Source organism: Maniola hyperantus, chromosome 7, assembly GCF_902806685.2.
Source record: "Maniola hyperantus chromosome 7, iAphHyp1.2, whole genome shotgun sequence".
In the NCBI taxonomy this organism is placed as follows: Eukaryota; Metazoa; Arthropoda; class Insecta; order Lepidoptera; family Nymphalidae; genus Maniola; species Maniola hyperantus.
The window spans coordinates 13,613,154-13,640,742 of NC_048542.1; the positions used below are offsets into that span (position 1 = coordinate 13,613,154).

General features: G+C 37.4%; 3 protein-coding genes across 3 annotated transcripts in view; all 3 read left to right on the forward strand.

The window, feature by feature from the left end:
• Window positions 1–3,661: 3,661 nt before the first annotated feature.
• Window positions 3,662–5,290, forward strand: LOC138402539 (uncharacterized). The gene has a single exon (XM_069499524.1). The coding sequence runs from the start codon at window positions 4,002–4,004 to the stop codon at window positions 5,220–5,222; it is 1,221 nt and encodes a 406-aa protein (XP_069355625.1). The 5' UTR covers window positions 3,662–4,001; the 3' UTR covers window positions 5,223–5,290.
• A 773-nt stretch (window positions 5,291–6,063) lies between these two features.
• Window positions 6,064–8,196, forward strand: LOC117984074 (uncharacterized). The gene has a single exon (XM_034970723.2). The coding sequence runs from the start codon at window positions 6,685–6,687 to the stop codon at window positions 8,068–8,070; it is 1,386 nt and encodes a 461-aa protein (XP_034826614.2). The 5' UTR covers window positions 6,064–6,684; the 3' UTR covers window positions 8,071–8,196.
• A 712-nt stretch (window positions 8,197–8,908) lies between these two features.
• The window catches only part of Rcd6 (Reduction in Cnn dots 6), a 32,363-nt gene continuing 13,682 nt past the window's right edge, over window positions 8,909–27,589 (forward strand). Inside the window, exons 1-2 of the mRNA XM_034970742.2 lie at window positions 8,909–9,130; window positions 22,005–22,446. Coding sequence (XP_034826633.1) covers window positions 22,294–22,446 — 153 coding nt within the window. The 5' untranslated portion in view covers window positions 8,909–9,130; window positions 22,005–22,293. The remainder of the gene's footprint in view (window positions 9,131–22,004; window positions 22,447–27,589) is intronic.

The following is a 27,589-nucleotide window of genomic DNA, read 5'->3' on the forward strand; positions in this document are numbered from 1 at the left end:
GAGGAAAAAAGTGATGCCAGAAGAGCTTTCCATAGCCTAGCGGTTCTAATTAGGAACGAGAAAGCAAATCGTTTCATTACGTGTCAGTGGAAGTCACGTACGGGTGCAGACATCAGCAGATTATTATCAAAATGCTACAGTATGCTGGTGATGTACACTCGAATCTCCCTTCGGACGGTTACGCACTAAGGTAAGCCTAAGGATCCCGGTGGTCTAACCGCATCTGAATCTGTTTCGTGCTATAAGAGAAAACTTTGATAGCGCGATTGAGGGTGTATTGAAGATCCCTTCGTCATAATAACAAAGGTTTTGGATGTCTATCGATTTTATTAACAGACAGACTATCCATGCCAAATTACTAAATGACAAAAAGCAAGAGTGGAAAAGCTTTGTCTTTGTGAACCAATCAGGTTTCTTTTTTTTTAATTATTTTTATTCAGATACAAGTTAGCCCTTGACTGCAATCTCACCTCACCTGGTGGTAAGTGATGGTGCAGTCTAAGATGGAAGCGAGCTAACCTGGAAGGGGTATGGCAGTATTATTAAACCCACGCCCCTTTTGGTTTCTACACGGGATCGTACTGGAACGCTAAATCGCTTGGCGGCACGGCTTTGCCGGTAGGGCGGTAACTAGCCACGCCCGAAGCCTCCCACCAGACCAGACCAGAGATTAAAAAATCATAAAATTCCAAACCCCTGCCGGGAATCGAACCCGGGACCTCCCACTAACAGCGCTTAGCACTGTTTCTAGTAACATGCAACTCTGAATGCTCCTGTTGTTTTCACTTCGCATGTGGGATTACTCCTTCATTCTTGTATTGTAACTAAATGTTTGTATTTAGTTACTTGATAGTTAATTCTCATGGTCGTCTAGTCTAATGGAAGTTGATTAGTTTTATTAATAATCGTTATAATCGTTTGATTACCTAATGATTGGAAGTACTTAAATAAATAGATACTTACATAATAATCATATCATTTATATCCTGTACCTAATTATTTTACAAAACAGATGCTTAGGACTTTAAATTAGGGTTTTTACCTGTACCTATTCCTGTATGTACCTACACTCTACAGCAGCGTTTCCCATTTTCCGAGTCGCGACCCAGTACCGGGCCATCAAAAAAAAATCCCGGGTCGCAACATTCCCGCATTGTTTTAAAAATATTACCAAATATCGATAATATTATCTCTTTCTATATACATGAATCGCTAAATGTGTTGCTGATCGCAAATCTCACACAGCTGAACAGCTGAACCGATTTCGCTAACTTTTTTTTCATATTATTCCTTGAAGTACGGTACGGGGATCGTTCTTACGGAGAGAAAAATTTAAAAAAAATCCTGAAAAAGAATCGACTGTTAGGCGGTACGAAGTTCGCCGGGGTACCTAATGGAACCAGCTTGGGAAGTGTTAAGTGGGTCACGAAGGGGCAATGTAAAAATTACCGGGCCATGGCAGAACAATGTTTGGGAAACACTGCTCTAGAGCCTACCTAGGTATGTTAATACTGATTGATACTTTTCGTCTAATAATGTCCTCCCGACCGAATTCCGGTCGCGACGATTTCCACAGAGCTTTATGATCTATGCGGGGCATACAGTAAGCAAACACAAGTATTATTCCTTTACTTACTCTCATAGTCCATTGGGACGACAATCCAACACGACCGGAGAAAGATCAAGCGCAGGACGATGCCTATTCACTTGTACCTACATAAATAATTGTTTATATTTACAGGAATGCGAAGAAACCTACCTAATCTATGCTTCTGTAAACGGAAATGAGTATGCATAAACTTAAACGCACTGCCCTTCAAGTACAATTAATAGTACAAGCTCGTAATGTTTGTCATTACAATACAACCGAACGGAAATCCTCAGAGGTAAAAGATTCCCACAACATCACACGAAAAGTAGGTCACACGCAGAGTTGTTACTAGTTACTCACTTAGTTGAGACTTAGTGAAAACATCAAGTAATAAGGACAAAGATAAATGTTTTCTTTAAGTTTAAATATAACAAATGAATGAGATCACCTTTAACACTGCCTTGGTTTGGCTAGTGTCTACCAACTCTACAAGCTCTACTAAGCTCTTGAAGATGTCACATAGGCCGGCCGCATATTGTTATCAGAAATTCACTGTAGGTCATCACTCATCGCCATCGCCAGCTACTCTCAGCATCAGCATCGGGTCTCCTCTCAGAATGAGAAGGACTTGGTCATAATCCACCATGCTGGCCGAGTGCGGATTGGCATACTTTATCATCCTCAAAACTTTGAAAACATTATGGAGAAATCTCAGGCATGCTGGTTTCCTCACGATGTTTTCCTTCACGGCTAAAGGAAGTGATATGTAAGTAATTTCTTAAAACGCACATAACTCCGAAAAGTTATGGGTGCGTGCTCGGGATCGAACCCCCGACCTCCCGAAGAGGAGGCTGACATCTTAACCACTATAGGCTATGTTAAGTTGCGGGTATTAGCTTTTTTATATAATAGGTACCTATATATCATAATATGACGAGTAAGTTTATTATAAACCAAGCTAATATGATGGTGTTATGTTTTTTAAATCCCCTAAGAACTTTTTGTTTTTCCGGGATAAAAAGTAGTCGATGTCACTTTCCAGGTTTTAAACTGAGTATATCTATGCAAAAAAATCACCCCAATTCGTTGCTATGTTGCGGCGTGATTGAAGGACAAACCAGCAAACCAACAAACAAACACACTTTCGCATTAATTATAATAGGGATAGTGATGTTAAAGTGTGTTTGTTTCTCGGTTTCCCTAAAGGACGATTGTAAGTCTATGGGTAGGTATAACGTTAGTGTCATAGATAAACCAAGATGACGGGAATAGGAGGAAAAAATTATCGCCCTCCGTGGGAAAAATCTGACGTGATTCTATGACGTCAGGGTCTATTATATATTATGTGCATGGTGTCGAAGGCAAATGGTTGCTTTAACCTTCTGGCTAAACATGGGAACACGAAGACAGTGGTCAGTGATACATAGTGTACCTACCATGTAGTACTTCCAAGTTCTTTGGTACCTACCTAAAACAAATACCTACCTAGGTACCAAGAAAAGATCAGTCAAATGCGAGTCTGACTCGCACATGAAAGGTTCCGTACCATCGTATAAGAAAAAACACTTTTTTTATAAATATTCATTTCATATTTTAAATTTTTTATTAAGTAACTACCTAACTAATTAGTTGACTAGGTACTTTTTCTTGTTATAGCTGCAAAAGAAATACAAATCCTGTAAAAATTTCAACTCTCTACCAATTACGGTTTACACACGAGTAGATTATATACTTAGATAGACCTCATGTGGTTCACAAGATACAGTCCGCTGACGACAAACGGACGGACAGCGGAGACTTAGTAATAGCATCGAGTGAGCACTACTCGTGTGGAGTAAGTATGATATTGTTATTACCTACAGAGGTTCGACGAAGCCGTCAGTGATCAGTCACTAACTAAACAGAGCAATCGTGCGGTAAGAGGGGACGAGGAAACGCCAGATAACAACTAGGTACCTATGCGTAAAACAGATTGAAACTAAAAGATAATCTAATAATAATCTGTGCTGACGTCATGTGACGTCTGTCAAAAGGAGAGAGGTTGTCAAAAATGACACATTTCTGTCAGTTGATGGTTTGTCACTTTATTGACATGATTCATGTTTCATGTAATGGACGGTTCTTGTTTGTTGTGAGGTGTTAAAATTATTGACTAAGCGACTGAATGTGCTTACAAGTAGAACTATATAGTTTATGAACATAATTTGTAGTGCGTGCGGGGCGACGAACTTCAGGTATCCAGCTTTACATAAGTTTTACTGAAATAGATATCCGATTTCAACAATTTGATGATCTGGCCATTTAATATGTTGTGTTTGTTTAATGAAATCTGAATCGCGATCACCGAGCAATAAAATCCACACACAAATAATACGTACCTAATACGTACAGACTATAAAGATTTTTGTTAATGATTCTGAAAATGTCGGTTGGTAACATTGAAGTCTTCAATCCAGCAACGGACAATTGGAAACTATACACAGAACGGTTGGAACAGTATTTCCTTATAAACGACATTAGGGAACATTTAAAGGTGCCTACGTTAGTCACGCTGATGGGTGGGACCTCTTATGAGTTATTAGTAACTTTGTGTGCGCCACAAAAACCATCAACTATGACTTTCAAGGATGTAGTGAAGACCATGTCAGATCACTTGTATCCAAAACCATGTATTTTGGCAGAGAGGTACAAGTTCAGGCAGCGAAAACAATACAACGGGGAGACCATATCAGAATATGTAGCAGACTTAAAAAAGTTGGCTGTGAAATGTGAGTTTAAAACGAGTTTGGACGAGAATTTAAGAGACCAACTAGTTTGCGGGATACAATGTGAAACTACTAGGCAACGGCTTTTTGCCGAAGACGAACTGGATTTTAGGTCAGCTTTGGCAATTGCACAAAGTTTAGAGGTATTCGAGCGACTAAGCAACGAATGTAATAATTATGATGATGAACTCCCAAGGTCTCGCTCTGGCTTCCCGACAGCCTTGGTGGTAGCACGTGAGTTAGATGCGAGCGAGGGACCGAGCGAAGATCATTATAATGAAGATCCAATGTCTTGTTCGGATGAATCTGAAACTGAGGATGAGGGGACGCCGAAAAATAAACGAGGAAGAAACAAAACCTGGGTTTTTCTAAAGAAATTCGTAAATGTAAAAGAAGCTGAAAAATTTGTGAAATCGGAAAATTCGTGGGGTCGGAACTACACGCGCATGACTCAAGAAGGTCTTAAAAAGTTTTATAGGTGCAACAAAGTAAGAAAAAGGGGACGACAGTGTGCAGCAGAATTGTATTCATTATTTGTCAATGACAGCGATGATGTTTTCGTATACCGGACGGATGCTGATCATGATCATGATAAGATTGGAGCGAGGGTGAAAAGTTATGGTATCCCGTATGAAACCAAAATACTTATTGATGAACTTATGGATCAGCGTTTGAAGCAAAAAAATATCCTAGCAGCTCTTAGAAAGATGGATGGGATCAAGATGCCTACGAAAAGACAAGTTGATAATTATGTAGCTGAAAAAAGGCGTGCTAAATTCAAGAAGACGTCATTAACCAATTGTTTACCTGGCTCAAAAAATGGGAATACAGTTTCCACACAAATAAAATCTGAAGCGGATACATAAGTATCTACCCAGTTACTTATATTATAAAAATATGTCTTTCTTAATTAAAAAAACTATTTCCTGTTGTATTATTTTGTTATTATTTCTCGTTCAAGTAGGTACCTACCTAAAGCTATCCTGTTAGGAACTTATTGTTTTTGTTTTTTATCTTAGTTTATGATTCGATTTTTTGATCCATGGCATTGTCTTATTGCCATCCTTTTCTAGATACAGTGAATAAATCAGCTATCATTCTCACATTTTACGCTTTGTTTTGGCCTCTGAGCCCAGTTGTTTCATGAATAATATTTTTACTCTCAGAAAAATTACCTGTAGAAAGTGCCCTATTGTGACTCTTACTGTTAAAGCGAGATAGCTAAATACATTTAAGCTCTTACTAGAACGTGGCGAATGATTATTTTTTGTCCTTATCAATGTGGCCACATTTTTTGTTTGTCAAATGTATTTTGTAGGTAGGTACGTGAGATTTTGACAAACAACGTGAAGTGAGGTTATGTTGACTCAAGTATTTTCAAGAAATAATTGATTTGTTTTGAAAATTGAATAGGTAGTTATAATTTATTTTTTGAAGTTATTGTACAATGGTGGGTTGCCGTATACTAGGCTACAATAGCCGAAGCTAACATAAAATAGAAGGAATAACGTTTCACAAGTAAGTACCTACCTCTGCTTGAACTTGAGGGACTATCGTGGCTACGCTAGTTGCATATTATCTAGGTATAAGTACACAGTTATGGTTATGTTGGCACCATTGTAGGACTGACATATGAAGAACGTGAAGAACATGCGGATTTCGAGTTCTGTCAACTGTCAAAAGTGTTCGTCTTGTACATGTCTTGTAGGTCTTGGTGAGGTCTTGTCCTTGTCAGGAAATCGAAAATAATTCACTTTTACAATCGTCGACGGAGAACCTATTTAATTAACCTTGTTTACGTTTTAATTCATTTCAATTGTTGCAAGCCTACATTCCACATTAAAGTTCACGTGCAACATTATGTTCCTTCTTGTGTTTGTGGTCTGTTAAATTAATGACTTGGCGACTAAAACGAGGAGGAAGAATTTGTTTGATAATATATAAGATGATATTTTATAGACTGTGCGAAGTGCGATGTAAGAACAATTTTTGTCCTATGGAACGCGGTCTACGAAGTACGAACCCGCGGCACATGAGGACATGAGCGCGGTATCGAGTTTTACGGAAAATGCCGACTACAAACGAGGCCTGACGACTGAGGACTCATAGCATTCGTGTATAAGTTTTTTTATTGACTTGTGTATTTTAAATGGCTAGGTATATTATTATATTAAGTTAGGTATTGGACCTACTATTTAAGGGTTTTTCCTGTACTGAATTCCAAGCACCAGGATTTTTTTTCAATTTACTACAGTTTGTCTCCTGTTTTGGGTACTTCCCAACGAGTTGTGTTAAAATAATAATAGGAAAAGACGTACCTACGATAAAATGCCGATTGGTAACATCGAAGCCTTTGATCGGACAACTGGTAATTGGAAACTATACATAGAACGGTTGGAACAGTATTTCCTTGTCAACGACATCAAGGAATACTTAAAAGTACCCACGTTAATTGCACTAATGGGTGGGACATCTTATGAATTATTGATAACTTTGTGTGCGCCACAAAAACCGTCAACTATGACCTTCATAGATGTAGTGAAGACCATGTCAGATCACTTGTATCCGAAACCATGTATTTTGGCAGAGAGGTACAAGTTCAGGCAGCGAAAACAATACAACGGGGAGACCATATCAGAATATGTAGCAGACTTAAAAAAGTTAGCTATGAAATGCGCATTTAAAACGAGGTTGGACGAGAACTTAAGAGATCAATTAGTTTGCGGGATACATTGTGAGACTACTAGGAAACGTCTGTTTGCAAAGAATTCGTTGGATTTTAGAACAGCTTTGACAATAGCGCACAGTTTAGAGACGGGCGATGGACCGACCAGCGATTGTAAAAGCGATGATGAAGGCTCAATATCTCGTCCGGAATTTAAGGAGGATTTTGCCCTAACGCTTAAATTAGGGGCGAGCGATGGATCAAGCACTAAATTTAATAGTGATGAAGATGACTACTTGACTAACTTCGTTACTTTAGGTAATACGATATCACAGGGAAAAGTGAGCGCGGGACCGAACATACAGTGTAATAATGATGGTGAAGTCGAAATATCTCTTTCTGATTATAAGGATGACTTGGTGATAGCGCATGGATTGGAAGCGAACGGGGGACAGAGTAGAGATCACTCTACCGAAGATGCTGTCCCAATGTGTCATTCGGTTAAGTCTGGATCTGGAGATGAAGGGACGCCGAAATTCAAACGGAGTAAAGTAAAACCCTGGATTTATGTTGATAAATTTATAAATTTAAAGAAAGCTGAGGAATTTTTGGATAAAGAAAACACTTGGTCTCGCTCCTCGACGTATATCACTAAAGATGGGCCAAAACGGTTTTATCGGTGCAACAAGGTAAGAAAGAGGGGACGGCAATGTGCAGCAGAACTGTGTTTATTATTAGCCAAGTATAGCGATGATATTTTTGTTTATCGTAGGGACACTGAACATAATCACGATGAGATTGGATTTCGGGAATTGGGTATCCCCGATCTAACCAAAGTAATGATCAATAGCTTGGTTGATCGGGGTTTAAAGACAAAAGCTATTTTAGAGGCTCTGGGCGAGATGGAAGGGATCAAGTTACCTACGAAAATACAACTCAATAATTATCTAGCTGTGCTGAAACGCACTAGTAAAATTGAAAAAGTGCAATTATCTGAATCAGAAAAGGGATCTCAGCAAAAAAAAGATAAGTCACAAAAGTCAAATTAAAATAATATTAGAGAATACCAAGTATGATTATAATATTCTAAGGTAATCTAATTATAGATATCCTACTTAGGTGCAGTATATATTTTGTTAAGTTCTTAATTATTTGGCATTTATCACGTTATAAGCTGTTACAACACATTAAAGCACATTGGACTCTATATTATAGTTATTTATTGCCTGTAGACCAGCTCCTACCTACCAGACAATCCTATTCCTTATGCCTTGTTTATCCAGTGTTCGAACAAATGCTGACCCTTATTTAAGTTTAATTTACCACACTGTCTTCATTTACTCCCAATATTAGTCTGAATTATATTTTATTGTTTTGGTTTATTCGTTCTCAAAGATAATCTTAATATATAAAGGGAAAAGGTGATTGACTGACTGACTGATCTATCAACGCATAGCTCAAACTACTGGACGGATCGGGCAGAAATTTGGCAAGCAGATAGCTATTATGACGTAGGCATCCGCTAAGAAAGGATTTTTGAATTTTACCTCTAACGGGGTGAAATATAGGGGTTTGAAATTTGTGTAGTCCACGCGGACGAAGTCGCGAGCATAAGCTAGTATTATATATCGAAAAGAATAAACTTCAAGGTTGTATTAACTATTAAATCGCTAAGTACTTATGCGCAACTGAAAAGTAAAAGTCGATATAATTTATTATGATTGAAATTTCAATCTAGTAACGACTAGACGTAGTCGCGCCATTCTTTCTACTTATGTATTAAATCTTGATCGAACCAGCTTGAAAATTGCTTGGAAAAGATAATACATTTTGTGATTACGCCATTTTTAATATTTGCATACTGGCCCGCAAGCAAACCAGCGAACCTGTTCGGAAAACATTAACATGTGCATTCCCGCGCTTTAATCGCCAATCAGAGGCCAGTATTGCGCTAAGGCTCCGCGTAAGCGCGCGCGTTTAGTTTCCGAATGTTTCAAACCTGAAGTCGGATTTTGTTTTTTTTAAAGTGAAGTTTAACGTTTAGAAATATATATATTTTTAATATAAAAGTTATGTGTTTCTTGTGTGGATTATACCTGTTTAGTGAAGGTTGGTTGGTGTGTTTGATAATACAATGCGGAATAATCTTAATGTTCAATAACTTAAAATACTTTAGCACTTGCGAAATGGTCCTTCAGGACTGAATTTTAACAGTGTCTTGTGCACACCTTGTGTATTTCCTTCCGTTGCATTGTTTCACTTTTTAGAGTTCCGTACCTCAAAAGAAGAAAAGGAACTTATAGGTTCACTTCGTTGTCTGTCGGTCGTGTCTATCAAGAAAAATTCGTAAGATTTTTACACCTTTATTACCTCTTATCTCCCAAAGCCTCCATGATCCAAACTTCATAGTCGCTGATCATTCCTTCCTGTGTTGAAGACATCGATGTATTGGGGAAAATACGCAGACAAACTTTCAGTTTTTATAAAACAACGAAGGTCTGGCACGCGCTGGCATTTAGTCCATGATTAGTCTAATTCACGTTTTAGTCTTTCCTCTACTACTTACCATGTCTACAATCCTTACCACGGATCTATCTTGATGGTTGATAGATGATGTTGTTGGTGACTCAGCCGCGGTCCCGTAACGCGATAAACTCGTGTTATATCATCTTTGATATTAAACTGTTATTTACCTATTTACACAGAACAGTTACCAGTTTACCACCTGTTGACTGTTGTAGCTAGAATAACGTCTATCTACAAACGTAAGCTTGGAGACTAAGAGGGAGGGCGCACTGCGGTGCGGGAGCTGCGGTGCGTTTTAAAATCCGTGAACTGAAATCAATTAAAATCCGGTGCGGAATTTATTCCGGAGTGCGCGCGCTTCTATGTAGTTCTACAGTTCTCAGATTTTGCCGAAAAAAACGTACGGAAATTTACCACAGTGCGCGCTAGCCTACACGCCGTTATAAGTACCGTGATAGCCCTAGTGGTTAAAACGTCCGCCTCCTATTTGGGAAGTCATGTGCGTTTTACGCAAATAAATATCGCTTGCTTTAACGGTGAAGGAAAATATTGAAGAAACCTGCATGCCAGAGAGTTCCCTATAATGTGTTCTCAAAGTTGTATAAAATCTGTCAATTCGCAATTGGCCAGCGTGGGAGACTATGGCCTAAACCTTTCTCATTCAAAGAGCAGCCCTATCCTCATTAGTAGACCGGCTATGGGAATACTGAAAGCACATGAGCTGATAGGGGGTTTAATTCATATTATTATAGTAGGTACCTATTTCGATAAACTACAGAAAGTTTTTGCGAGTTAAAATATAGAAATTTAGGTCAGATACATAACTTGGTAGGCTATCATTAATTATTGTAAGATTCGTCCTTGCGTGTGATGAATAGTGGGTAGGTATTAGGTAGGTACTTAATGTTATTTATTGCAAGAAATCTGCATCAGTAATTCCAATTCTTAGAATAATAATTAGTACCTAATATATGTACGTAATTAGTGGTTAGTACATACCTTGTGCCTAATATACCTACCTATTTTTTTTTAATATTTTTTTTAATAAAAAAGCCGTTAAGCCAGATCTATTATTCCACGTACATGCAAACTGTGAAACAACTCCCTTCCCACTAGATTTCAAGGAGCGGATAAAGAAATTCCTGAGAAGCCGGCAACGCATTGATGATTTCTCTCGTGCTGCAAAATGCATTATGTACTAGGTACCTAAGTACATACATGGGCTGCGGATGGCACCAGGATTTCAGACAGGATCACCAGCTTGCTCGCTATTTATAATAAGTTATATTAAAAAAAACTTATATAACAAACAACACGGTTGGGCACAATTTCTTTGATAGAAAAAGGTCCGAAAACTTCTACGAATACTTCTCTAATTTTTTAAATTTTAATCGGAAAACAATTTTGTAGAACTTACAGTAACTTTAGTAAGTTACGTACATTACAAGTTTTCGTTGCGAGTAATTATTATGTAAAGTATTAATAATGATTATAATATGAGAACTTAGAACCGATGCTTTGTCTCTCGGCTCTACAACATGACCTGAGAATTGACGCGATTGGGTAAAAGCAAAAAGGAGGGTAATGTGTGGTGCGTAGGAAATCGGGGCCGCCAGCCGCGAAAACTGTGTTAAGGTTTTAAAGCATGGAATCATGATTCTGACGACTTTTATGGCGTAGTGGTGAGCACTGTAGCCTTATGTGGGAGGTTCCGAAATATGTTTCCGGTAGGGGCAATTCGAGAATTTATTATTTCTAAAATAATCGCTGGCTTGGTCTGGTACCCTCCTCGTACCTTTAAAAGAGTCAATCATCCCGTTTCCGCCATGTTTTACGTTGTAATTACCTACTCGGATGGGCACAGCAAATGAGTAAAGATTTTTATTACTTTAAAAACCTCTACAGGGCCTTCACTCATACACATTTTCAAGCCCATGCCTACTTACCCAAAGTTAAAATAAAACTCCAGATAGGCAAACCCTCACGCATCGCACGCATAAAATTACGCATAGAATATAGGCACGTATGACGTACCACATATAGATAACAGGTACTGGCGATGTTACGCACTTTGAGTAAAACAACACCTACCCGGCCAAGTGAGAGGGTTCCATACAGTAGTATTTTTTCGATATTTTGCACGATAAATCAAAAACTATTACGACAAAAAATAAATAAAAATGTGTTTTTAATAGGTAGTAGGGACTGCCAAATTTCATGATTCTAGGTCAACGGGAAGATTTCGGTTCTGTTTTTCCTTTTGAGGTACGGAACCCTAAAAAGTCGTTGCCTATACCCACCAAATAATAAATAATGACACAGAACAGAACCCTAAAAATATTAATTACGAATGGGCAATCACAACCTCAAAGCACTTTATGGAGTGCCATTGTTATTGTGATGATTCACTGTATTGATTATAATAATAATAATGATTTATAATTTTTAATTATGACTCGACATTCAGGCCATCTAAGCGATTATTATCATATTCGATTGCGATATTGTTTAAGACAGACAGGTTCTAGAGATGATCACATTTTTGTTTTGCGTACTACTCATTCCTAGTTTTTAGGGTTCCGTACCCGAAATGTTCCAATTAGGAAGCCTCCGCTGTACATCTCTCTGGACTCTGGCTGTAGATCTGTCATCGTGGTGTACCTATCTCATGAACCGTAATCATTTGAAATTTTCTGAGTGTGTAGGTCGATTTTTTTATTGCCGCTATAAAAATTAAAAAAATTAAAAATTTCAAATTATATTTTGAGAAATGAAAATATGTAGGTATGTAGGGTAGGGGTGGCAATAATGAAACACAAAAAATTTGAACAGTTATATTACATCGTAGCGTAGGTAGGTTTTTCAGTTAGCTCAAAGCAAATATCTCAATCATTTTATCATTGAGATTATTATTTTTATTTAGTAGATGGCTATGGAGTATGGACTATGGGGATGGGGCATGAACATCCATTCAGAAAATGTTCCATTTCTATAGTAAGTAAAAAGAGTAAACAAAATAAATGGGTTAGATATTATTTACTAAGCTGGCGGCAGCAGTTGTTACTATACGTAGGTAGTACGTACATTTTATTATAAGACGTAATTGTAGTCAGTAGAGTAGGAACGTTAAATTGTATAGACAAATACAACATTTACACATTCTTTTGTATGACAAACTAGACTGAGCCAGTCAGCACCCGGTTACCGGATTACCTTGAATGTGAAATGCACATAATGAAGAAAACTACTAATAAGTAACCTCTTAGTAAGCAAATATGTAGTTAATACAACTGTATATATTTACAGTACACTTTCCTAGTACACCCCCATGCTACTCAAAGAACAGACCATACACCCTTTTAATTAAAAATCTCTACATAGTCAAAGTCAAAGTCAAATGATTTATTCAAAATAGGTAATAAATACTCTTATGATGGTCTGGTATGGTGTTAGATTTGTAAGATATAGTGGTGATAATTATTACGCAAACTTAAAACTAAAGCTACGAGGGTTCCAAACGCGCCCAGGTCTGAGAAGAGCCCACAACAAACTCATAGGTCATAGGTCCATCGATTCAGACTACTTTAAATGCGTTTTCTGTCAAGTACCAGTTCCTCTTCCTATGTCTGCTGACCGCTCGTAACTACTCAACGGCTCAACTAATTGTGAGCCCCCATACTGATATTGTTTAATTTGCTAATTGCCGTGCTTTTACAGTCTGATTTCGTTAGCCAGAGTCTACGGTAGGGCATTGTACAAAACTTCATTAAACAAAAACAGCTAGAGGTCAGCAGACGGCTTCAGCCTTCAATACAAAAGAAAAAAAGAACTATACAATCCGTGGCCTCAACTCAAGTCCCAAGCAGGTTTCCAATGACTTGTAAATAACATGTCCACATATCTTTAAGCAGAATATTGTTGCTAAAAATATCCATTCACAACATTGTGCGTTGTCACAATAAATGTGGTTTTGTAATGCAAATTGAGTTGACTCGATCGATTAGAATGCTGACGTAGAGATTTGCTATGGAAATGGACCTTTTATGGTAGAGAGAAATCCTTTGCCAGATTTGGTTAAATAATAAACTTCTTATATTATTTTTCATTCATTTACAGTTGCAGCTATTTATTTACTTACTAAAAGAAACTATTTTTTTTAGGTTTCCGTACCACAATAGGAATAACGGAACCTTTATAGGATCAATTTGTTGTCTGTCTGTCTGTCAAGAAACCTACAGGGTAGGTACTTCCCGTTGACCTAGAATCATGAAATTTGGCAGGTAGGTAGGTCTTATAGCAGACATTCGGGGAAAAATCTGAAAACCGTGAATTTGTGGTTACATCACACAAAATAAATTAAATTGTGCTCATGATAATTAGTATTTTCAGTTTTTGAACTAAGATAACTATATCAAGTGGGATATTATTATATGAAAGGTCTTTACCTGTACATTCTAAAACAGATTTTTATTTATTTTTATGCATCATAGTTTTTGAATTATCATGCAAAATGTCGCAAAAATATCAGTGTAGTATGGAACCCTCGTTGCGCGAGCCTGACTCGCACTTGGCCGGTTTTTTTTACATAAGTATGCATGTAGGTCGGTAAGTATATAGATTTTATATCACAGATTTTAATTCACAGAATAAGTTAGTGGTCAATCCATAAGATCCGAGAATTTTTAGAAGTAACTTATGTACTTAGAAACAATTACGTAAGTAACTTAGTCACCGTTGCTTATCTTAATCGGATATCCTATAGGTACCTAGATCTTGCTTTTTTGCTGTAGGTAGGTTCTTGTTCTTCTACCTTGACTTCTTAGTTCTTTTAAAGATAAGATAACTTGGAACCCTCGTAGCTTTAGTTTTAAGTTTGCGTAATAATTATCACCACTATATCTTACAAATCTAACACCATACCAGACCATCAATAAGAGTAATTTATTACCTATTTTGAATAAATCATTTGACTTTGACTTTGACTTAGTATAGGAAGGCAAGCACGTAGCTACTATGTATAGTTACTACCTACCTACGAAATATGAGTTACGAGGAAAATATTAGGTAATAAGTACTTTTCTTACTTCATCAGGCACCTAAACTAACTACCTATGTACTAAGTAGGTATCGGTCTTTAGAATGACATTTCGGCTTTGTAGAGCGTTGTCTCTGTCACTCATACCCATATGACGTTTTGTCGGTCTCAACGACCGAGACAGTTCTCTACAAATCCGCGTACTGTAAGTGTACTCATTCAAGAAAATTAAAACAAAAAGATTTAAATACGGAATTTACCGTTAAAAGCGAAACCTAAACAGTACACTAAAATCTACATATTATTATGAGCAAAAAGCATCCCTATTTGCATATCTGTGTTTAAATGGTAACTCACCCGTAGTTTTTTGTGAAAATAGGCATGTCTCATTACGACGTGGATTCCGCATAAAATCGAGTTTTTGTCGCAATTCGCAACACATAGGTACTAATGTGAAAGTAAAAGTTAAAACCTAGGTAGCTAGGTACCTATGCCATGACCTGCAGCTGGACAAAGGTCTCTTCTTTTTAGGGTTCCGTACCTCAAAAGGAAAAACGGAGCCCTTATAGGATCACTTTGTTGTCTGTCTGTCTGTCTGTCTGTCGGTATGTCAAGAAACCTACAGGGTACTTCCCATTGACCTAGAATCATGAAATTTGGCAATTCAAAAAATCTCGGCACACTTTTAGATAACGAAAGTTTTCGTGTGGCTCTAGGTCTCAGATTGGGAACACCACTGTGCCATCAGCACAGATGTCCGTGTGGAAAAGAGGTTGATAAATTTGGAATCCACGGACTCTCTTGCCAAAGGAGCTCTGGTAGGCTGTTTAGGCATGGCTCTCTTAACTTAAAAGAGCTCTTGCCACCATAAATATTCCTGCGCTCATTGAGCCTGCAGGGATTAGTCGGGATGATGGCAAGAGACCTGATGGATTGACGCTGGTTCCCTGGGAACGGGGACGGGCGCTAATATGGGACGCAACTTGCGTTGACACATTGGCCCCGTGTCATATCAGGAAGACAGCATCAAGACCGGGAGCCGCAGCAGAAACGGCTGAAAACGGCAAGCGGCGCAAGTATGCCTCTCTCATAGAGAGTTACATTTTTGTGCCGTTTGCCGTGAAGACCCTGGGGCCAGGGAGTCTTAGTGCTAAAAAATTTTACGAGACATTTCACCGTGATTAATAGCCTCATCTGGTGACAGAAGGGCTGGCTCATTTTTTGCGCAACGGATCAGCCTGGTTGTCCAGCGCGGAAATGCAGCCAGTATTCTTGGCACCATTCCACGCGGTCATGATTAATATACAAATTAGATAAGGCTAGCTTTAAGTTTTATTGTAATATTTTCAGTAAAAAAAAAAAAGTCAATTAGCATCAAAAATATTAAAAAAAAAAAAAAACATGAAATTTGGCAGGTAGATAGATCTTATAGCTGACATTCGGGGAAAAATCTGAAAACCGTGAATTTGTGGTTACATCACACAAAAAAATTTAAATTGTGGTCATGAACTAAGAGTTAGTATTTTCAATTTTCTAAGTAAGATAACTATATCAAGTGGGGTATCATAATGCAAGGGCTTTATTTGTACCCATATTCTAAAACAGATTTTTATTTATTTTTACGTATCATAGTTTTTGAATTATCCTGCAGAATGTCGAAAAAATACGACTGTAGTACGGAACCCTCGTTGCGCGAGCCTGACTCGCACTTGGCCGGTTTTTTTTTCTAGTACCTGACCCCCTTCTCTACAGAAGGAGGTTAGGTAATAGAGTTTCGTTCCCAGGCTACCAAGTCTTTCAAACGGTGAAAGAACGAAAGAATTTTTCAAATAGAAGCAGCGTTGCAGATTTTATCCTCCACATCACATACGTGATACGTCTATATTCACCATCAAATTCGCACTCTTTCTTTATAATATTGTAGGATTTGCCCGCGACTTCGTCTGCTTGATATAATTAGTTATAGCAGCACTCAGGGATAATCTGCTAGGAAAGGATTTTTGAAAATTCAGCCCCTATGCGTAAAAAAGGGGTTTAAAATTTGAATAGACCACGCGGACGAAGTCGCGCGCATACCGCATAAGCTAGTGTGTAGATATATAAATAGCTGTCTTTATAGTATAAATAGGTAGATAAGTAGCTGTATAAATATAACATAATCCATCATACTCAGCAACACAGCAGGATGGATGTTACAGTTAGTTAAATAACTTTGATTGAATGTTGCGTTCAGTTACGTATTTGCACGTTATCTTCGCTGAAGAAACCTGCTATAGGTACTTACTTACCTACCAGTTCCATTCTTAGTAATCTGTAGGTAGGTATTTACTGTAATTATTACAGCTGAAATTATTGAAGCTGTGATAGCCAAGTGGTTAGGATGTCCGCCTTCTAGTCGGAGGTCGGGGGTTCGGTCCTGGGCACGCACCTCTAACTTTTCGGAGTTATGTGCTCTTAAGAAATTAAATATCACTTTAACGGTGAAGGAAAACATCGTGAGGAAACCTGCACGCCTGAGAGTTCTCCATAATGTTCTCAAAGGTGTGTGAAGTCTTCCAATCCGCACATGGCCAGCGTGGTAGACTATGGCCAAAACCTTTCTCACTCTGAGAGGAGACCCGTGCTCTGTAGTGAGCCGGCGATGGGTTGCACATGATGATGACGATGATGATTACAGTAAGTACCTATCTACATTATTAGTACCTACTACTATATTATAATTATTAGTACAGTAGCTATGTAATCTTCCTCTTCGTTATGCAATTATTATTGGCCAATTTATTAATAATTTACCGTTTCCTTCGGTATTCCACGGATCATGATCAACCCATCGCCGCCCCACTACTGATCATGGGTCTCCTCTCAAAATAGGAAGAATTTAAGCCATAGTCCGCCACGCTGCCTGGCCCGGTGCGGATTGGCAAACTTTACACACCTTTGAGAAAATTATGAAGAACTCTCAGTAATGCAGGTTTCTTCACAAATGTTTTCCTTCATCTTTAAGGCAAGCATGATTCAGAAAAGATGCTTTACTGGGATCGACCTCCCGATCTTCCGAACAGCAGGTCAACGCTTTAACCACGAGACTATCACGGATTTTTGAGAAAATAAATTTAAGGTCTAAATTCGAATACCCCGATTCCATCCATCCGACCTGACGTAGACTATACATAGGTACACAAAACAAAATTGAGAGTCTCAATAGCTCAACCGGTATAGGAGTGGACTGAAAACCGAAAGGTCGACGGTTCAAATCCCACCCGTTGCACTATTGTCGTACCTACTCCTAGCACAAGCCTGACGCTTAATTGGAGAGGAAAGGGGAATATTAGTCATTTAATATGGCTAATATTCTTTAAAAAAAAATCGACCTTAAGAATGAGATTTCGGCTTTGTTTCACTCATACCTGTCTAACATTTTGTCAGTCTCAACGACCGAAGAGATAGCTCTTTCTAAAGGTCGATGTACATTATTTTCTGCCGCGTACTGTAGATAGGCTTCACTGTCTAACAGCCTTCTGTCTATTATTATTGGTGGGTAACGTATTATTTACCGTTGGACTACTTACCAGGTACGATTAGCATTCCGGTGCGACATGGCAAGTAACCGCATCATCGCTCAGGGGGATTAACACGGAAGTGATGATTATCAAATCGTCATACCTAATCACATTCACTATACATATTATAAGTAGGTACTTAAGCCATTCTAACCGGCTCCCAAAAAGGAGGTGTTAGAAGTTACTCCTTGACTGCGATCTCACCTGCTTACTGATTCGCTAACTTAGTGTCAAACTGAATGATAGCCGCCAACCGCCAAGCTCATTTGACATTAATTATGTATTCAAAAGTCAAAAGTCAAAACGTTTATTCAAAGTAGGTTAAAAAATTACGCTTTTTGATAGTCGGTTTGCATTTGTAAGATGATGATAATTAGTGGTGATAATTTTTACGCGAACTTAAAACTAAAGCTACGAGGGTTCCAAACGCGCCCAGCAGGGTTATGCTGTATCTCAGTGGCACACTAATTTCGTGAAAATTTCTAATAATTTAATGTCAAACTCAAATTTTCTATTCGCTAACGTCAGTTTTTAACCAAGATGACGTCATAGACAATGACTCTTGATCGTAGCCATTAATGGGATGGAATAGAAACCGGAAATGCTTTTTCACGTATGTTTTCTGAGTCTGAGAAGAGCCCACAACAAACTCAGCCGGGTAGGTATTCTTTTTATTATCACCACTTTACAAAATCACTTATACGAACTATCACTATTTTTAATCCATTAAAGGTTTTCTATGAAAAAATATTTTATTATCACTCAATGAAGCGGCAATGTATAATCAACCAATGTCAAATCAGCTCGGTAGCTACAATTCAATGTTAGACACTGACTGCGTATCACCCCTCTGGTGGTTATTAGTGATGATGCAGTCTAAGATGGAAGCTAGCTTACTTTACACCTATAGAGTATAGACACCGCCACGGCTTCGTACCGGCCAACAACGCTAAATCGCTTGGCGGCACGGCTTTGTCGGTTGGTAACTAGCCACGGCCGTAGCCACCGGCCGGTATTTCCACCAGACCGTCCACACCACAGAACACTATTGTGCTATTACCCTAGGGCCTAGACGGGATCTACAGACAAACATGTTTCTACAATACTTGTGTTTACCTTACTTTCGTTTTTTTCGTAGAAAATCTTAAATGCATTTTAAAAATAAATGCCAAATGAGCTCGGTGGCTATAATTTCGTGTTACACATTGAGTTACGATTAACCACAGCGAAACCAAGCGATAACTTATTAACGATAAAAAAATACTAAGTAGCCATACAAGTACGTTTCTACAGACCTAGGGTTGCCAGGCGTCCGGATAAAGCCGGACATAGGTAGGCTTTTTGACTGCGTGTCCGGCCAAAATAAGCGGTGTCCGGCTTGTCCGGCTTTTGTTAGGCTTTTTACATTTCGCAAGGCGAGTCGACTGTTGGTCGCTCCCGCAGGCGGCAGCGCCCCCTGACAACAAGATTTATGACAATAATAAAAAAGCTTGATATTACATACAATTTTTTTGTCGTACCGATTAATACTAAGACACAAAATTCTCAATAATCCAGTCCAGCCTTTCTACCCAAATGTCCGGCCAAACTGGCTGGTCTGTCCGGCTATTAGGTTTGGCGACCTGGCAACCCTATACAGACCTAAAGGTCCTAAAGGTTTAAAAGTGATATGTGATCACTATCACAGAATATATAATAGTACTAACATAAGTTCATCATAAGTCTCATAACCGTATACCTACATTGCCTACAACATTCTATTCTAATCACGATTAGAACTCGAACAATAATTTCAATGAACCCAAAACAACTGGGTAGGATGCCACTCACGTCGCCCTCTACCATATTACGAAAGAAAGGAAGTAGGTAGTTGTAACTGTAAAAGCGATGTTTTTGTAAAGTGGACTCAATTGTTTTCTTATTTAGGTTGATTATTCAGGTTACTAGAAAGTTATAGACTACAGACAGTCTGCTGTAGGGCTTGAAAAGGTAGTACCTAGGTATCTTACTTTGGGAAAATATAGCTCCATCATAGAAAAGATATTTTCCGTTAAGTATAAGTAACAAGAAGAAATAATATTTCTAACTTTCTAATTTTCTATTTACACTATTTTCTATGCCATTTCACTTTTAGTTCTTGTCTTAGTTCTTAACTTATTCCTGTTATAATTTATTGATCCAATTATTAAATTTTTTTTAATGTGAAAATTATTACAATAAAAAAATTTATGTTCCAAAAAAAGTCAAGGTCCATTCAAAAAAATCACGAAACTAACCCCATCGCCGGCTTACCACTGTCGCACTAAGTCGTCTCTGCTTACTATGAGAAGGGTTTGGCCATAGCTCACCACGCCAAGTGCAGAAATTGAGAACTCTCAGGCATGCAGATATTTTGGTTTCCACTTTCCTCATTTGACGTTACGATACATGACTTGTGAAAATATTTCTACTGAATTTATTCAAATCAAGACTTATTTTTTTTACATTTAAATTTGAATCAAATAAAGACTTTATATTTTGTTTATTTTAGTCAAATCAGTCTCAAATGGCTCACAGAGCGTATCTTAAATGTACTATCAAAAACAATAGCAAATCAATGCGATGTTATCAGCAACGAAAACAATGTTCGGATCCAACATTGACCTACTTTTCTTGGTAAAAATTACCGGTAAATGGATAATGGATATTAATATTCCGAATATTCTTGAGCGAACTAGCGTAACGATAATTACGCGGAGAGGTCGTTGTCCCGTTACAGCTATGTATATGATTTTAAGGTAGGTAAGGCATAGTGAAAATTTGTACTATAGCATTTTTTAATGCAAGGCAGGTTTGCTACTTAAGTAGGTGTAAGTACTTATCCATACTAATATTATAAATGCGAAAGTGTGTCTGTTTGTCTGTCTGCTAGCCTCTTGGCTCTTACGGCCCATCCATTCAACCGATTTTGACGAAATTTGGTACAAAGATAGCTTGCATCCCGGGGAAGGACATAGGCTACTTTTTATTCCGGAAAATAAAGAATTCCCTCGGAATTTTTAAACACCGAAATCCACGCGGACGAAGTTGCGGGCATCATCTAGTAGGTAATCTAGTAGGTAATTAGGCACTTAAGTAATAACGTTATGTACGTATTAAGTAAGTAAGTAGCTACCTAATCAAAATACAACACTTGATTCGATGGTGAAGAAAACATCGTGAAGAAACCTACATGCCTGAGAGATCTTCATAATGTTCTCAAAAGTCATGCCAATCCGCACAAACTCTTCTCAATTCTCATGATGAGTGGAGACCCGTGCTCAACTTAGTGGGCTGGTGGTGATCATGATTCATGATGGTGATTTAAATGTTAAATTAAAAATACCTAAGTAGTTATCTACAATTTGCGCCATAGGAAATGTAGGAAACTTGCTTTTTTTTGTGCCCAAGGCATTTTACTCGTGGTTTTCTTCACAAAACTAATTTACATTGATTGTTATTAAGTGTTAGCTCAGACTTTCCCATGCATTGAAAAGGTAGTTCTCACAGTTAATATTCAGCGTCAGACTCCCATGAAGTCAATAAGTAGTTAAGTACTACGAAATGCGGAAGGGAGTTAGGAATGGCTAAAAGTACTTATAAAGAAGGAAGGAAACTGTTTCTCTGAATAAATAAACAAGATACTTATGTTAATTAAGGGGAAAGGTATTCACCTGTGCATTCTAAAACAGATTTTTTTTTTATTCATCATAGTTTTTGAATTATTTTTGAAAAAATACGACTGTAGTACGGAACCCTCGTTGCGCGAGCCTGACTCGTACTTGGCCGGTTTTTTTGATCTTCTGCAGTAAAGCTGTATAACGCTAAAATTTCTTTGTTACAGAACAATGAAGCAGAAGAAAACGACGGTGGCAACTGACTCTTCGATAAAACTTGAAAAGGCACAGTTCCAATAGGCGCCCATCATTAGGTTCCAAATTTTTTTGTCCAAATGAAAGAGTTTTGGATGGTGTTTTCCAATACAAGAAACTCACAACTGTGGTGAAATGAGACCAAAAAGTCTGAGAAGACCATGCGAAAATTAGCGGAGTCATGTTGGATTGACCAAAATAAACAGTATTGGCAAATCCAGATTAGCTAAGCAAAGTAGTTTGAACGCTGGCTAGTTATTTATGAAGGTCGACAATACAGCCACGATGTCAGTCAACAATGACTTGAGCGATTCTTCGGATTCGGCGCCAAAACTGCGGATGAAGCCAGCGGTCAACAAGATATTCTGCTGTAGTGTCACGGCTGCCTCGGGGTTCGTGGCTGCGTATGCTTTGGTATGTAATCAAATCGATACTTTCTTTTCTTTTACTGTAGGTTTTTTTAAAGATGCTTTTTTAAGAAAGCTTGCACTTGACAATGTAATGATGACTACTATAAACAACTTAACCTCCAATCCGGGTTTATTAGTCTTGGGATGACCCTAATATGAATCAAACGCAGTTCCGATGTCCACAGTCTTATATTCAGGTACACTTGTAACATCCACTTAGTTTATATCTAGCTTAATTAATCACCTAGTACTTATATCTCGCTTAATTACTTTTATATCGTCCATCTTTTTTCTCTCGCTGCGTCCGTCCGACGCCGCTACCACTGTCACACCTCCACTCACGGGTGACAGATGGCAGGTTTTCTGTGTTGCCTACAGTCGTCCATCCTGCTCCAGATATGTCCTCATATCTGACCACTCGGCCTTCCAACCGAGGGTAATGCCCTCATACCCATAACTCAATAGGAGCAACATAGAATACCTTAACAGTCCTATATTATAATTAATATGATTAGTATAATAATTCCTCTAACAGATCAAAGCTAACATTGTTAGATTTAACAAGTGCACAAAACAAGTGCCAATGAGACCTACAAAATACTGGTATCAATAATCATTATGTACATTGCAATCAACATCTTTAAGTCTAATTCTTATAAATACACAACAAATCACACTGAGATAAGTAAATAGTAAATACTATAAGTCATTCTGATTTAAGCTTGATATTAAGAAAATTGTATGATCTAGTTATTGTTAGTGATATACGTATACAACCAATTCACAATAGTATAATCAAATATTGAAATCAACACAATTTATGTTAATACTTAATACAAGGAAATTATAGTGAAATCAATAATTTTATTTTTAAATATTATTATGAACTACATATTCTTCAAGTTTGTATTTGTATTTAGTAATACGTGAATAAATATTTGCATGGCAAATGTGGCAATACTAATTATGAGAATTATAAAACATCTTTGGTAATTTGCATTTAAAGCGAATAAAATATAATCAACCTTAAACAAAACAACAACGAGGAAAGAAAAGAAGGATAGTGAATTATCACCAACTTGAATTCTGAGTGCTAAGTACTCTATGATTTTAAACAATGTCACTATCAGTTTTCAATTAAAGTAAGTTTGTTTGCCCTTTCCTTCTTACCACTGTAATGACATGAATTCTAATCCTACATAATGCTCTAATGCAACACAAATTACAATATTTTCACTAGTATATACATTTTAAGAGATATGGTAAGAGTTGTTGGATCCCATTGACCATTACTAACACTTTATACAAAATTAATCACAAAGTTTTACAATATACTAATGAACCTAACTACTTCTGTAGACTTCATAATTTCTTTAAACTTAAAAATAAATTAAAAGAATATCTTATAATCCAATGTTCTCATACAATTGATGAATATTTGATATGAGTTGACCTTGATTATAATGTCTTTGTAGTGTTTCATGCATTACCAATTTGATTATCGTGAATTGACATTTAATTATTCTCAAGTGGTACCTACTGATTGACACCGTTGAAAAAAAATAAAATAAAAAAAATATATATATATATTACAATATAAGTATGTAACGTAAAACAAATAATAAGAAAACAATATGCCAATCTTTAATTGCATATATGTAGTATTATACTAAGCAATATCGGTAAGTATATGAATAATGATTGTAAAATAATTTTGCAGACCAGAAAGGCAGAGATGTCGGCACAGATATTATGTGACCATATTTTGTACTCTACTTGAATAACAATAAAAGATAATTACCTATCAAATTGAGTTATTGAATATTGAACCTATGTCTACGAAGTCAAGATAAATAATATGGTTAAATGTAGTTGTTATTATTAATAAGTACTAAGATCGAAACAAACCACAATGTATTCTAAGGAGACCCCAATAATCATATTATTCCAGAAATTTAAAGAAACATGAATCCACTAATTGATAATGATACACACAGTACAGATCACTATGAGATCTACAATGTGTAAAATGTAATCCTATATTTTCAAATAACTGAGACGACTGCCTCTGACTGTATCTCGATTGTAGCACAACAAATACTATTATTAATATAACAAAATAAGTCACAATGATGTTAGCCAAGGTATTATTGTATTATTATAAACTCGTTACCTGTGATGCCCCATATCATCCTTGCACTAGGGGCAGATGCATGCATAACTGTGTCTACCATAAGCCCCGTAAGTGCGATAGAGAGCGCAACAGACGGCGTTTTGTTGCCCCATTTTATTGTCTCGCAAGCAACGAGTCCTTCATGGCACTATAGACTTAATTGATGTAACATACAATAAAATCTGATTTCTGGAAACTTCCATTCTTGTACATTCTTGAGCGCGTAAGGACGAACGATGCCAGAGACCCTCGTCCTCTTATGATAATATGGTTAACTTGAACACGGTGATTGAGGACAAACAGCACCAAACGCTGCACCAACCCAGCGTCATGCTGAGCCGTGAATTGCCGCATCGGTCACCGTTGCTTGTCTCGTGTCAGTGTGTAACAAATGAATGACAAAGATGTAGGAAATTATTTCGTGATACATTGGTGTACTTATACGCTTTAATAACATATCAGCGATCCATACATTAATACCTAGCGAGTGAAGTAAGCAAGCCTTCGTGCGCGAACTGCTTATATAGTCTATTGGAATAGATGTTACTTGAAATAGTATTTAAGAATTTGCTCTTTACTGTGCTGTTTCCACCAAACATCAACGTAATACAATGAGTGACTGCGAAGATGTACATTAACATGAACCGATATTTAGCATTTACAATCAGCATGTCATTTTAGATCTACTTTAAAGGGTCTATACAACTTCTAGCTACTACGTACCGAATTCAGCAAGACATAATTAATATATCATTACGGAATACGTCAATTATAAGAACTTTAATTTGAATTTAAGTAACCCTTGAACATTAGTGAGTATCTGCTAGAACAGGTAAAGTGATTTCCAACCATGATATCTACTTCTGTACCTCTATTCTGTAGATAAATCTATTATTATTAATAAAAAGGATACACCCTTTCCACTTGCCGACCCCGAATTAGTCTGCTTGTTTTCCATCAAATTAACTAGACTCCCTCTTGTCACCATCGCGACCCGATCAGTTGCTGAAGTTCATACTGAAGATCACCGTCCACTCGCATCGGGATTATCGAATCAGGTTTTACCAGACTATTATTGTTCGTCATTTTTCAGACGCTTCGTCAGCCGTTTTCCAATTCGTTTGTTGGTTCTTACTAGGACCAGCTTTTGTCACCGGAATACGATCCATTGTTTACGTCAGTATTGCCACCTTCCATTTGTCATTCTTGATTCCTTATTCTTAGGTCTATATTATAGTCAATGCTGCCCTCCTTTGGCACGATTGCTTTGACACAATTGGGACAAGTTATATTACATAAACTATTCTCAGTAATTACCGCTTATCACACCAGGAATAAGTCCATACATAAGTCGGTATTCTTTTCTCCCATTTGCCACTTGGTTCATCATAAAATATTCTCAGGAATCACCGCTTATCACACGAGGAATAAGTCCATACATAAGTCGGTATTCGTTTCCCCTATTTGCTTGTTGGCTTATCATAAACTATTCTCAAGAATCACCGCTTATCTCACCAGGAATAAGTCCATACATAAGTCGGTATTCTTTTCTCTCATTTGCCGGTTGGTTCATCATAAAATATTCTCAGGAATCACCGCTTATCACACCAGGAATAAATCCATACATAAGTCGGTATTCTTTTCAACTATTCTCAGGAATCACCGCTTATCGCACCAGGAATAAGTCCATACATAAGTCGGTATTCGTTTCCCTTATTTGCTTGTTAGGTTATCATAAAATACTCTCAAGAATCGCCGCTTATCACACCAGGAATAAGTCCATACATAAGTCGGTATTCTTCTCTCTTATTTGCTCGTTAGGTTATCATAAAATACTCTCAAGAATCACCGCTTATCACACCAGGAATAAATCCATACATAAGTCGGTATTCTTTTCAACTATTCTCAGGAATCACCGCTTATCGCACCAGGAATAAGTCCATACATAAGTCGGTATTCGTTTCCCTTATTTGCTTGTTAGGTTATCATAAAATACTCTCAAGAATCACCGCTTATCACACCAGGAATAAGTCCATACATAAGTCGGTATTCTTCTCTCTTATTTGCTCGTTAGGTTATCATAAAATACTCTCAAGAATCACCGCTTATCACACTAGGAATAAGTCCATACATAAGTCGGTATTCTTTTCAGATATTCTCAGGAATCACCGCTTATCGCACCAGGAGTAAGTCCATACATAAGTCGGTATTCGTTTCTAATATTCTCAGGGATCACCGCTTATCGCACCAGGACTAAGTCCATACATAAGTCGGTATCCTTTTCTCTTATTCACTGGTTGTCAGTTCGTTTAGAGTCTAAAAATAATAATCACATTCATAACAATGACACGTTATATCATAACAATATTAAACACCATTTTTTTTTATTAGCTTCCCCAAGACAGCCACCAGAAGCGATTATTTGTGTACAGTCAATAGAATGAATATTATAGTGTCAACGTTTATGGCAAACCCGCTAAGTGTTTGCTCCCTTAATATCTCATTTGATTAATCTTCTTCTTAATTTGCTTTATGGCTTTCAGTAATTTGATTAATGATTTGAAAGACTAGTTATCGAGACTATTGAACTCAACACTCAAATCGATATTCTCAACTATTTGTGGAGTATCTACAGTAGTAAACATCTTTAGTTCACCGTGGGCTCTACCGCGGTTGTTTGACAGCTACAATGTCACGATCGCAATCATCTCTGATTGGTTAATGCTCGCTCACTATTGGCCACAATGCATTGTTGCAACAAGAATCGCACAAATTCAGCCAATCAGAACAATAATGATTGATGCAGGTTTTAGACAATCGCCCTACGTGTAATGTCTGCAGGTGATAATAATTGTGCAACTCGTTTGAAATTTTAATATAATTTAAGGGCACACACACAAGAGACAAATCCGTCTTTTGTTTATAATAATTATATTAATAATTTATTTATTTAGTAAAAATATGCATCTCATAA

Coding starts and splice junctions, on each gene's coding strand:
- LOC138402539 (XM_069499524.1), top strand. CDS start 4,002: ATGATTCTGAAAATGTCGGTTGGTAACATTGAAGTCTTCAATCCAGCA.
- LOC117984074 (XM_034970723.2), top strand. CDS start 6,685: ATGCCGATTGGTAACATCGAAGCCTTTGATCGGACAACTGGTAATTGG.